Here is a 14,232-nt window from a genome sequence, read left to right as displayed (position 1 = left end):
TGTGCACCTGTGTGCTCATCACATGACCATGGACCATAAATCACATGACCATGGACCGTAAATCACATGACCATAATCAGAGTTTTATCCACTAGAAGTAACAGAATGAATGACAACAAGCCGAAATCTAGGAAACCGAGAGGAATTGATACAGAAAGTATATTGGAAAATTGTATATCTTTTTATTGTACAAAAAATTAAATTTGTTTCTCAATATTGGTCTTAAAGTGCCCAACCCCTTTAGGACTAGTTCACACTGGGGGGCGGATTGGCGAATTTTGTTCCCGATTGTGACACGGGAAGCCGTGTCACAATCGGGCCAAAATGCATCTACCACGACTATTGCGGCTTCTGACAGTCGCGGCCTCCCGCTTCGGAGTAGGCCCAAATTAATGAGCCTAGTTTGGAGGGTGCTGCCACGAGGCGGACGCCGGGGTTGAATCAGCCGCGGAATCCACCTGAAGAAAGGGCAGCTCGGCATGTTGCTGCTCATGGAAAAAAGTAAGCTAGCGGTCTACATAGTCCTCTCTTGTGAGGGAGTGGATTATGATCTGGATTCAGAGCTAAAATCCGCCCCCTCTTGCCCCGTGTGAACGAACCCGTAAGCACAAACATATATACCTTTTACAGTGTTGTGCACTTTTACTATCTGGGGCACTGTTACTTTTTGGGTCATTATCCATGTGGTACTGCTATATTTAGGGCAAAGTGGCTGGAAGGAGAGATGAGTAAACCTCTCACAATTCATTATAGGTTTGGGTGGCTCAGGTTTTGGGGTGAAGAAATTTGGCACGAACCAAACCTTAAATTGTCCTGAAATACAGGCTGTATTTGTCTTAGAGAGCTAGAAACTGGATAGATAGGTTCATAGGAGCCCTAAGGGTGCATTCACATGGAGGAAAATGGTGCTGAATTTGGTATGGAATTCTATTCAATAGGTTCAATTCCTTCAATGGGTTCCTTTTTCTGCTATGTTTTAAGCCAATTTAAGGTGTATTTGACAATTTTAGTTCGACTGAATTTCCAAAAATGCACCTCAACTTGGTGCATTTCTGGCGCATGATGGTGTATCTCAGCACCTTTACTCTGCTCAACTTTGGGCAGAGCACAGCAGGAATCTAGATGGCCCCAGTTCCCCCAATTTACTATAACTCTTGTGAAAGGCATACCACACACTTTCATCAGTTCCTGACTCATGGGCAGACCTAGCATTGATGCAACCAGTGTTTCCGCACAGGAGCCCAGTAGGTCAGGGGCCCCATCACTTTCACAGCAGCTTTTACTGTCTATTGCAGATTAATGCCTGAGTTAATGAACTTTATGGATAATTACTGGTGGATTCTTAGAGCGATATAAGGAGATACTATATGCTGAAATACAGGAAAACAAATTGGCCACAATTGTTCTTGAACAGGGTCCCAGATGCCATGCTTGCCCCTGTCCTGGCTGACGTAGATTTGAGCTCAGGGGCACCTATCTGTGCAAGAATGATTAAAAATCCAGAGTCTATAAGGCCTATTAGTAATTCTAGCTCATCTTGTAGCTGTCGGGGAAGGAATGAAGACTGACATATGAATCATCAGTCTTAATAAAATGACTCCCATTAACTTTACAAGTAGCAGATTTGAGCCCTTGATGCGAGGTGGGGGGGCACTCATGCTACGGGGCCTTATTATTGATGCACACATCCCTATTTATCCTTTAAGGTTGATCTGTAGGTACTGAAGACTGTAAGATCCAGAGTCATAACTCAAAGAGCTGCCTAGTATTCACAAAATGCTGTAAAACTTGGCATAAACAGCCTCCGCAGTAGCTGTGAACGGTAACCCTTATTTTGAGGCGTTCCCATAAAGCGAGAGGTATGATTAGGGTGGGACAGCAGTGAATTTACTGTATCCAAAGTGGTCAGAAACGCAATGTAATGGGCACAGTGTTATAGCTATGGCCAGGAAGAGGTTATGATTCACTCGCTGTGGTTTTACAGGGTGTCCCAATTCAGTGGGCAAAGGGTGGCAAGATTCCATGTAGTGGTAATGCAGAGTCGGGTGTGTCAGTATAAGGCATTCATCTATTAAGTTAGTCAGTTACAGAAGTTATTACTAAGTTGGAAACACAGTATGGCTGAAGACTCTATTATTCAGCTATGAGTGGGACGAGGGGGGATCAAGCCTGTCAGAAATAGAAGCATGGAAATGATTTAATTTTAAGTAGTTACTGGGCAGATACAATGGAAACACACACATCAGATCCAGCATTCAGAAGCAGGCTTTATACTGTCAGGGATATGAGTGAGCACACAGAGCCCACTGGAGGTCAAAGGCTGTCATTACAACATTTGATTCTAGCAATTCTGTCTAGTGTCACGTTGCCCCTGTCCATGTTTATTACAGAGGTTTCCAGCCCCTAATGCATGTTTCATACTAATAACTTATCCACCGGATCTGATCTGTGGGGGCCTGACACCCGACCCATCACAGATCAGCTATTCCAGAGGCCCTCCAGGCACCAGAAGCCGCTGCAGTGGACTGGGATCAGATGCAGACTGTTTCTACTCAAGTAATATGTTGCAATGCTTCTTTAAGGTGGGGAATGGGCTGTGTTTAGGGGTAAATGCTTTATTATATTATGCACTTGTTTAATAGTATGTATGCAGGGCCAACATTAATGCATTGGACATACTGATACTCTGGGCACCATATTGTAGGTGCCACTTTATTAAAGCATCCACGTCATGGGGATACATTAGCATAAGATGCTACGTCCTCCATTTGGCTGGGGTTTTAGGGGCTAGGTAATTTAGGCAAGGGGTGCACAAGGTGAGTTTGCAGCAGGTCGACTATTGTGGAATTACCAGCAGCTAACCCTCCTCAAGGTACAATAGCAACTGTGAGAAGGTGACAGGCAGAGTGCTGGAATTACACTATATCAGCCCCAAGTTCCTGACTTATGTGTGGTCCAGGGCGGGTCTGGAGTAGGCTTCAGCCCAAGTATGGGCCATAAGCTCATTATTGGCCCATAAAAAACTGAAGAACCTGCACTTCAGGGCAGATCCAGGGAGTGAGAGGAGGCATCTGGGTGTGTCCTTATTATTATTACTGATTAGTTAGTTGCTCAGACGAGCAGGATTTTGTTTCTTATTGTTTTGCCTGAAGTTAAGAATTTTATCTTGCTCATTTTGTGCCTAAAGTTAAGTTTTATTTATTTTGCTTTTTTCTTTTTTTAAATAAACCGGTTTGCTGCAAGATTTGTGTATTTGTGTTCCTATCTCTGACTGGTTGGGTCCGCACCACTGCTTCTGCTGAGCTACCTTCCCCACACAATATAGTGAATGAGATATAGACAGATCTTCAGAACCCCCCCCCCCCCCCCCATAGCACTAAGTGTCTGGCATTGTGGGTTTTGAACATGCAGGATGTCAATTATTGCTCGGGATTTCAACCACTGCAATGCAAAATCAGGCAGGGTTAGTGTAGCCAGGACAGAGATAGTCAAATCTGGTAATTTTGTACAACCTAGAGCATCCCAGCCATGCCAGTACTCTACCTGGCTGGGATTATCGATTGAAGGAGGTTAAGATCAACTATACCCAGACAGCCTGAAGGAATTTCAGGGCAATTGGCATCCACCGCATGGGATTTTTATGCCTTCCCCTGGATTAACTTGGTAGGTAATTGTTACGGTTCTGTGTGTGTATATTTATAAATATATATATATATATATATATATATATATATATAATATTTTTTAAATGACAGAACCTCTAGTCTGTAGAACACTCAAGCGAGGTCCACTATAAATAATATCTTTTAAACGACAGAAACTTTAGTCTGCAGAACACTGCAGCGAGGTCCACAGGCCCAGTGGGCGGCCGTATGTCTGAACTCAATGTGAACAGCGTGCAGCAAACACTGGCCGAGGTGTGGCGTGGTACTCAATGTGAACAGAGTGCAACAAACACAGGTAGTGGTGCGGTGCGGTACTCAATGTGAACAGGGTGCAACTAAACCCTGCCAGTTAAGCTCACTGGCCAGGTGCACCAGTACTGCTGAAACAAACAATGCTGCCAAGGGTTAACTCACCCCAGATCAGCAAACACACATGCTCCTGCAACAGCTAGGAGTATTCCTGCAACAGCTAGGAGTCACCACAGAAGTTTGCGTGCTCCTGAAACAGCTAGGAGTTACCAAGTAAGTTGGACAGTCTACACAGGCTATCTCAGAGACTAAATCTGCTGCAGCTCCACTGGCTGGAACAGTCTCTACTGCTCCTATCCCTGATGTAGAGCTGACAGTTCAGGGTTTACATGTCCTAACTAACAACACCCAGAGTGAAGCAGAGGAACCCCACACAGAGGCCTAGTCTGACAACCTGCCTGCAATTCTGGAGCCTATCCCTGAAACTACTGTCATTAACAACTTCCGTGGACTTTAGTCAATCAAAATTCAAGCGTCGACTCACACTATTTAAAGGGAAGACCCCGCCCAATAGGGGCGGTGGTCATGACCTCACCGCTCATGCTCAGTAGAGTAAGAAATGACACTTAGCTTGTGAGCGGCTCCAAAAGTCTGAGCATGCTCAGTAGGGTGAAAGCTGGACTTAGACTGACCCGCAGGTGGCGCTGTGCGCCAGGAGAACAACCTGCGGAACCCAATACTAACAGTGATCAACTTGGACTTGACGGACTTGTGTTTTCATCCAACCTTATCTACTATGTCACTATAAGAAGCAATAAACATGTTCACCATGTGAGCAACTCCACGGTGAATCTATACCCATGAAATAGGGACCGATAAAGTTCACAACAGACGTCCTTCCAGATGGCTCTGCTCTGTTCTGAATTGCCTTGTAGAAACGGATTGCGGAAGACAATTTCAACTTTTTATTGGCACTGTTTGGAATTCCACAATGGCAGAATCATCCAATGCAGCAATGTCAAGAAAGATGCTTTCTTTGGTAGAATAACATGTTTCATCCCTGAAGAAGAGTCGGAGTCTTCACAATGTTGCTTTGGATGATTTCCATTAATTTGTGGGCCTACAAGCAATTGCTTCTTTCTTCTAACATGATTTCTGCATATGGTGACAATCTATGTAATGGGCTGAATGATATTTATGAGAGGCAGTATATATCGGACACGTAAAGGTCAGCATACATTATGTGTTCCATGCAGCTTGAATTCTGATAATTGGTCCTACCAAGTAATTCCTAGGAAACTGAAATTCATTGCAGCCGTGTTGTTTATTATAAACAGTCCCACAGCTGAAGGAAGACTTCCATATACAATCATCAATATCATTATTTACCACGGCAGTTTGACAAATATTTGAACAGTTCTCACTAAGAACATATGTAATCAAAGAAATTAAAAAAGAAAAAATGGTGTGTAGGCATGCTATAGCTACATTTATCTCAACTAAAGTGCAACTAATGATCTTCTGGTGGTCTTGTAAGGATGTAATGTGTGTAGGATAAGACACAAGAATAACAACCATGGTTGAAAAATTGAATAAACTGGAACAATAGGAAAATAGTTCAACAACAGGATCCTCATGTCCACCACATGGCCTGTGGTGGACAATCCCTCACAATCCCTCACATGTAACATAACAGTAGAGATGATAACTTAATTCTCCATTGGTGGCCGGAAACAGTTTGGCACTCCTCATCAGATGAGCTCTCCAGTTCCCACAATGGCCCTCTTCTCTCCTACTTCCATCAACAAACTTACTCTATTGTTGGTGGTGCTGCACTCATACCTGATTGCTGGAAACCACTTGGACCTCACGGCCTATCTCTGGAAACTCTAGTCAGGTCTTTGTTGGACCAATCTCTTTGGTCACACAGTACATCTTCTTTTCTCGCTCCAACTACTTCTCCAACAGTCACATGAAATTCTCTTTTGGCTGGGTCTCCTTAGTACCTGATACAGGATACATGCCAGCCCATGTCTTACCATGGAGACTAGTGAGACCGCCAACCAGTAGCAGACTGTGGATGAACTTTACTTCTGAGGAGCATACACCCTAAGTGTGGTTTACATGTTATTGTGTCTTCAAATTGGCAGCCATTATCTGCAGTGATGATATATTATAACAGTTTTGAGAAGGTGACATGCAGAGTCCTGGAGTCAAACTATATCTCCCCAGGATCCTCACCTATGTCTGGTAATGTTGTGTTCCTGTGCTGCCTCAGCCCAGATGTGTCAGCTAGGCTCATCATCGGCCCATAAGAGGCTGCAGAATTTTCAGTTCAGGGCAGATCCTGGGAGTGAGAGGAGGCGCTTGGGTCTGTCCTGGAGAACTGGAGATTCTGGTTAGATCAAACTGTGACTTGCAATGTTTTTTTTGTTCGTGTGGCTCGTATTAAGCCACACATATAGCTAGGACTATACTGTATTAATTAGAGCTCGGAAGAGCAGGTTTTCTTATTCTCTTTTGCCTGAATTAAGGCTGTATTTTATTTTGCTTATTTTTATACCTGACATAAGGTTTATTTATTTTGCTGATTTTTAAATAAACTTGTGTTTTCCAGACAACTGTGTCACTGTCTCTGACTGTTTGGATCTGCACTGCTGCTACCACCAAGCTACTTCCCATACACAGTATATTTTTATATCTTGTACGTTGTGTATTTTTTCTTTTACAGGTTAATCCTTATTTTGTTGTAGTGTAATTACTACTGTAAAACTGTATTACATATGTTACTGCATAGTGTATAGGACAGGTAGGACCCTTGAATCTCCTGGGGAAGATCCTGGAGTCAGGAGACATGCAGAAAGTCTCTGCTCTATAGTACCAAGTTTTCTATGAATGACTGAAGATGGGGTAGAAGACTACTCGAACACCAAAACAATATTACAGTGCATCCTTATCTTCTGTTATTAGGATCACTGAGGATCTGACACACACTCTCCTCATCTAAGTGTCAGACCAAGTATGCCATCTGAGCAGGCTCTGATGCCTCATTCCAATCCCATAATTATAGACCAGGATCTATCCTGCTCCATGATATTGAAAAGAGGTGGAACCGACTTAGAAATGAGTGATCATTTGTAGAAGTGAGCGAACACCCAAATGTTCGAAGTTCGAAGTCCGATTCGAATAGCCGCTCACTGTTCGAACGGGTTTTGAACCCCATTATAGTCTATGGGGAACATATACTCATTAAGGGGGAAACCGAAATCCGTCTCAGGAGGGTCACCAAGTCCACTATGACACCCCAGGAAATGATGCCAACACCCTGGAATTACACTGGGACAGCGGGGGAAGTATGTCTGGGGGCATAAAAGTCACTTTATTACATGGAAATCCCTGTCAGCTTGCAATTTTCGCAAGCTAACTTTTTCCCATAGGAATGCATTGGCTAGCGTTGAACCCTTGTGCACACTCTGCTCTGCTACATCAGAGCCGAGTGTGCGCTTGAACCCTTCTGCACACTCAGCTCTGCTTCATCACGGTAATAGAATGGATTGGCCAGCGCTGATTGGCCAATGCATTCTATTAGCGTGATGAAGCAGTGCTGAATGCGTGTGCTTAGCTCAACTACTCCACCAGCATAGTTGAGCTAAGCACACACATTCAGCTCTGCTTCATCACGCCAATAGAATGCATTGGCCAGCGTTGATTGGCCAGTCTCCAGGATTCGGCCAATCAGCGCTGGCTCTGCTGGAGGAGGCGGAGTCTAAGATCGCTCCACACCAGTCTCCATTCAGGTCCGACCTTAGACTCCGCCTCCTCCGGCAGAGCCAGCGCTGATTGGCCGAAGGCTGGCCAATCAACGCTGGCCAATGCATTTCTATGGGTATGCAGAGACTCAGCAGTGTTGAGCCAGTTCTGCTCAACTACACCATGTGCCGGTCAGCTCTGCTGTGCGAGCTCGGCACACACTCAGCTCTGCATCACCGCTGGCGTTGGCCAGCGTTGATTGGCCAGTATACAGAATCAGTATACAGAATCAGCAGAACCCTTGTGCACACTCGGCTCTGCTACATCAGAGCCGAGGGTGCGCTTGAACCCTTGTGCACACTCAGCTCTGCTACATCAGAGCCGAGGGTGCGCTTGAACCCTTGTGCACACTCGGCTCTCCTACATCAGAGCCGAAGGTGCGCTTGAACCCTTGTGCACTGGCTCTGCTGGAGGAGGCGGAGTCTAAGGTCGGACCAGAATGGAGACTGGTGTGGAGCGATCTTAGACTCTGCCTCCTCCAGCAGAGCCAGCGCTGATTGGCCGAATTATGAACTGTGGCCAATCAGCGCTGGCCAATGCATTCCTATGGGAAAAAGTTTATCTCACAAAAACACAATTACACACCCGATAGAGCCCCAAAAAGTTAATTTTAATAACATTCCTACCTAAATAAAGGTTATCCCTAGCTATTCCTGCCTGTACAGCTATCCCTGTCTCATAGTCACAAAGTTCACATTCTCATATGACCTGGATTTGAAATCCACTATTTGTCTAAAATGGAGGTCACCTGATTTCGGCAGCCAATTACTTTTTCCGATTTTTTTTCAATGCCCCCGTTGTCGTAGTTCCTGTCCCACCTCCCCTGCGCTGTTATTGGTGCAAAAAAAGCGCCAGGGAAGGTGGGAGGGGAAGCGAATTTTTTTGGAGTTTGCCATATGGTGTCTGTATGGAATCGAACATCTCGAACAGCCTGATATCCGATCGAACATGTGTTCGATAGAACACTGTTCGCTCATCTCTAATCATATATCATCTAAATGTGATCTGAGTGCCTTCTGTTACAAAATCAACCCCCACTCGGTCTGTAGACTTAGTTGTGTACATGAGGCATAAGGATTTGTCATCCTTTTTTTGGTCTTGGATAGTACTATTTGTGGACTGCATAAAAAAATAGTCGGAAACGTGAATTGTATGAATGTAAGAACTGATTTTCCAAGAAAAGTAATGCTTCAGCTGTTAACCATCAGATTCCTTGTGGCAAGCCAGCACCTATAAAGAATCTTGTAAGGGGATTGAATAGTTGCTTAACTACAACTGGTATAGTCACTATTTAAAGAATAGGACTGCCATTTTTACCATCTCACATTCCTGCCTTATATTCCTTTAGGCTGAGTTCACATGTAATTTTTTGGTCAGGATTTTTGAGGCCGAATTCGCCTCAAAATCTTGACCAAAAAGATAGCTCCTATTGAAATCAATTGGAGTCGATCAGTTCTTTAATCAATGGGAGCAGTTTGTTCTTGCTCCCGGAAAAAAAAGCGTCATGCCTCGCAAATCCACCTGAAGACACTCCCGACTAGGCCCATTCATTGGGCCTAATCTGGAGCGGAGTGCACGACTGGATGCCGGTGCACTGCACCCGGTATCAAGTCGCAGCTACCTGTTTTTTGGTCCGGAAACTGAGGCGGCCTCCGCCTCAGTTCTGGACCAAAAAGCCCCGTGTGGACCCAGCCTTAGAGTACATATCCCTAATCCTCTTCACAATATCTAATGTTCTATGTAAACCCTTTTCTATTGTTACTGTATTGTATTGTATTGTATTGAATTTTATTGTTTCCCTATACCACAGGTGTCAAACACAAGGCTCATAGGCCACTGTGGGCCCACTGCCTTGTGTTGTGTAGCTCAGGGCCGCTTTAATGGTACAGCTTCACTGGACTTCCTTAAGCCACGTCACTCAATTTGTTCTGTCTTTGGCCAAAGACAGAACAAACAGCTATAGGAGTCAGAGCAGTCACCCTTGCGTCTGACCCTTAAGCCAAGGAGCCTCATGCGTTACATTGTTATATAGTACATGAGGTTAGATAAAGACATAGGTTCATCAAGTCTAGCCTATAACCCTACAGTGATGACCGAGAAGAAGGAAAAAAAAAAAACATATCCACTTTGGCAATCGGTATAAAACCCTGGATCGAGTTGTCCTTACCAAAATCTAAAACCCATAACACGTAATATTTTTCTGTTCGAGAAAGTATCCAGGCCCTCTTTGAACTTGCTCAATTAATCCACTACCACCACTTCCTGGGGCAGAGACTTCCAGAGCCTCGTTGTTCTTACTGTAAAGAATCTCCTTCTATGTTGCTGGTGAAATTTTCTCTCCACCAGACATAAAGGATGTCCCCTTGTCACTGTGACTGGCTTTGGAGTAAAAAGATGATTAGAAAGTCCTTTGTATTGTCCCTTCATGTATTTGTACATTTTTATTAGATCTCCCAGTATTTTTGGTTTTAAACTGAATAACCCTAAATTTATTAATCTATTGTTGTACTCCAGTCCACTCCTAATAATTTTTGTTGCCCTTCTCTGCACTCTCTCGATAATTTTTTTTTTTGTATACTGGGGCCCAAAATTGCGCACAGTAGTCTGGGTGGCCATACCTGTGATTTATGTACAGATATAACTATGTTCTTGTCATGAGAATCTATACCTTTTTTGATATATTTCACAATTTTATTTGCCTTGGCAGCAGCTGCCTGGCACTGGTCACCGAAAATACACTTGCTGTCCACCAAAATCCCTTCTCTTTCATTAGTCTTTGGCTAAGTTCACACGCAAATACGCGTAAGCATATTCCGTCTCGGCTGCAGTGCATGGCATCCCGTCGCGGCTTTCCACTCCGGATGAGGCCCAAATGAATGGGCCTAGTCCAGAGGGTGCTGTCGCGAAGCGGACACTGCGGCTGTTTCAGCCGCGGAATCCGCCTGAAGAAAGGGCAGCTCATTTGTTTTTTCCGCAACCCCACTGGTGACTGGGACCCAGTCTGAATATTTACCATTAGCATGTTTTCCCCGAGTCCCAACATTCTTAGTTTGCACACCACCCTTTTACGTGGTACAGTATCAAAAACCTTTGAAAAATCCAGCTATACCACGTAGACCGCAATACCCATGTCCAGTGCCTTGCCTCTTGTTGGGTCCTGCAGTAGTTGTGATAGGTAATTGGCTTTTATTGGATCTGCAGGTTTCTACCTCCCAATTAATATCTGGGTAGTTGACTCCAGAATAGTAATTGTGGTTGGGGCCAAACCAAAACATATGGCTGAATCTCACATCTCATGAGGTTCGCCCATCTCTATTGAACACAAATTTTGTGTCTCTACTAATGTGGGAGAGTCTATTTTATGGATGATAATAGCCAATTACACGGCTGCGGCACAGCAGCTATAACTACACTGTGGGAAGTGGTTTTAAGGCGAACAAGGGAACAAAACTCTGTAATAAAAAGTTGTGAGTGCTAAGATTTTTTGAGCACATGGAGCAGCTGTGCTGTAACAGTATGGCACCTCTACTACACAGTGTATGGAACCATCTGCTCTCAGCTCTGTTCACTTTGCGGATATCAGCTGATCTGTGGAGTTGTTGGATACCTGACCCCACTAAACTGATATTGATGACATATCCTAAGCACAGTCCATCCATGTCTGATCTTGGACAATCCCTTTAAGTGGTTTTATGCCTACAAAGGTAAGTTTTATTACCAAATGAGAACAACTACAGATCAATGTAGCTGCAGACGCAATACAACCTCCAACTTGCCCTTATATAAACCATATATATATATATATATATATATATATATATATATATATATATATATATATATACCTTATATGCCCTGGATTACAAACTCATTCATTTGGATTTCTGTACCTGTATATAAAAGTAGTGACCGGTATATTATGAGCTTTATAAATAAGTAAACTGAGCCCCAGGTGAGCACAGAATAATATATATTCTTAGACTTTTCAATAAATAATTGCATACACATCAATAATCTCAAAGCATTAAGAAGACAACATTATCATACTTAAATAAACTAAATTTCATTCTACAGAGAATACACCGGAAGCTAAGGGATCCCCAATAATGAAACAAGAAATATTAGATTCAGATGTGTCTGGAGCCAAAGGAACATTTTGTCTACTGTCTCTGAATATAAGGTGAACAATCTTTGTATGGAGCTAATAGATGATCCATTGTATGCGTTGATAATGACAATCTATATACATAGGTAGTATGGAGTTCCTTAATAAAAGTCTTAAGAAAATACTGCATGGTATTTTGCAAAGAGGTGCTGCAAGAGGTAATCTGATTCCCAGAGCAATAAATGTTCAAAAATGGAGGATATCAATGGGGATGTGGTTATTGTACATTGCATGGAGTTGTAGTGTGTTTTATATAGCTAGGCTCTTATGATGTGGAACTCGCATCAATCCGCCCTACCTGTTTCTTGTCTTAATCCACTTGATCATCTTTATATAGGCTTTGTGGCCACATGCTCTTCCATGAGTCTCCTGGCTACCCGAACTGGGACCAAGCAAGTGTGCAGGATTTAATAAGAACATCAGAATGGGAAAACTGGCAGGCTTAGGGTATGTTCATATGAAATTTCTGCAGTGTCTTACATACGAGCAGTAAAGTGGGTGAGATTTAAACTAACCCTAAGCCCAGGCTGCAAACAAAACTGCAGAATATATTGACCTGTGGTGTGAGTTTCAATTCTGCAACATGCCAATATATGCTCCAGGTTTTCACTTGGGCTTCTACCCTTTCCAATGACTAGGGTAAAATACAGTATATTGCAAGCCTGAAGCGCTATGAAGTCTGCATAGAAAACAATTGCGTATCGGACTAATACAAGAGCATTGGTTCCATGTGGATATACCCTTATACATTGGAGAGGGCAGTTCAAGACACTACTCCATGTTCTGAAGGAAGCAGGCAAGAGGGACCCCTAAAGATCTCAGCACTGTTCGACCCCAGGAAAATAAGACTTGGGAAAGAAGACCAACTCATAGTTACGTGGATGTGTTATTGGATTACAAAGGGATTGTCTAGGCGAGGTTAAAGTTGTTATCCAAGAACATTACAAGAGACAATAGGAGCACATTCTGTGTGCAGCGTCTTTGATCTTTCTCATTTGTCTTTGGATACTTTAATTGATCACAATCACCGAAGCTAAGGGGAATTATGTAAGAATTTAGTGCAAATGATCTGCAATAACCCACAGCAACCAATGTCATACATAGCCCATTGAAACCTAATAGGGGATCGGTTGCTGTGGATATAACAAACGCTCTATCTTCACTATAGCATAAAGTAAATGTAAATGTGATGAGAACATGCTAATCCTAATCACTAAACACTAAGCCATGTAGGGTCCTATTCAGATTATCATTCCATTCAGAACAACACGATGAATAAATTAAACAGCAGCAGCGTATTCCTTCACAGATGTATTGACTTGCCAATTTCCTAATATTCACTATTTCCTCTAGGAAAATTGAATGCATAGTCCTGTATCAAAAAATATGGTGCATGCATGTGCTGCTGTATGAACATCAAACATTATGTTAAAGTACTCTGTAGACTGAGCCCAGCTAGAATATGTATGTGATGACCTGTATGCACTGACGTGTAAGTCATTGTAACACCATCCCTAGCATGCATGTATTGCAATACATTATATAGATGAGAATAACAGTGTGTAATATAATGACGTCTTGTTTCTCGTAGGCAGATTGTTATGCAATTGGAATGGCTCACGATGGAGCTACATGAAATTACACACAAGGATCCATAAGCATTCGATAAGCAGCTTTGGCAAGTCCTGCACATATCATACAGGTCTGTAGTGTAGTCAGGATGATGCAGAATGTAAGAGAATGGTTGGTGGTGGGCAGAAGGGTCAGAGTAGGAAGTCATGGGAGGAAATTACAGCGTGCCCATCCCGGTAACCTCAGACGTCAGCCTGAAAAAAAATGATAGGAAAAGGTGTAATAAAAGTTTACAGTTTTTCCATCACGATTTATTAACACGCAGCAAAACCTCTCTGTGGATAGAAAGGTCTTACAAGTACAGTCAGAAATATATTCAACCTACAACATATTTTGGGACTTTTTCTTTGCAAATGCACAAGGTATGTTGGAACCCTCTTCCATTGGATAGTCATTCGCATCAAATGTCAAAATGCCCTATGATTATTAGTGGCTACGGCTGAGAATGTGAAGGTGCTAAACATGGTGCTAGACAGCTGGTTTCCCTAGACACTGATGTAGCAGAAATCTATGAGCTGGACCCTTTCACCAATGGCAGGTCTTCAGGAGACTTTGCTGGGTCCATCAACCACCAGCGCCCCTGCATCAGGTAAGCACCACTCATATATTACATAATAACACTGCACCATCGAAGAGACACCACCACTGCTAATTTGGCTTGTACCAGCACTTGTGTGTATATAAGGGGCCGCTCCCACTACTGCCGCTGTC

General features: G+C 43.2%; 1 protein-coding gene across 17 annotated transcripts in view; it reads right to left on the bottom strand.

Moving 5' to 3' along the window:
• Positions 1 to 13,474: 13,474 nt before the first annotated feature.
• PCBP3 (poly(rC) binding protein 3) overlaps positions 13,475 to 14,232 on the bottom strand; it is a 42,122-nt gene continuing 41,364 nt past the window's right edge. For all 17 annotated transcript variants that reach the window (XM_075283809.1, XM_075283808.1, XM_075283813.1 and 14 more), the window contains one exon: positions 13,475 to 13,715. In XM_075283809.1, the coding sequence (XP_075139910.1) occupies positions 13,679 to 13,715 (37 nt within the window). In that variant the 3' untranslated portion in view covers positions 13,475 to 13,678. The remainder of the gene's footprint in view (positions 13,716 to 14,232) is intronic.

Source organism: Leptodactylus fuscus, chromosome 8, assembly GCF_031893055.1.
Source record: "Leptodactylus fuscus isolate aLepFus1 chromosome 8, aLepFus1.hap2, whole genome shotgun sequence".
Lineage (NCBI taxonomy): Eukaryota > Metazoa > Chordata > Amphibia > Anura > Leptodactylidae > Leptodactylus > Leptodactylus fuscus.
The sequence above is the reverse complement of the archived record's forward strand: the minus strand, read 5'-3'. Positions and strand labels throughout refer to the sequence as shown.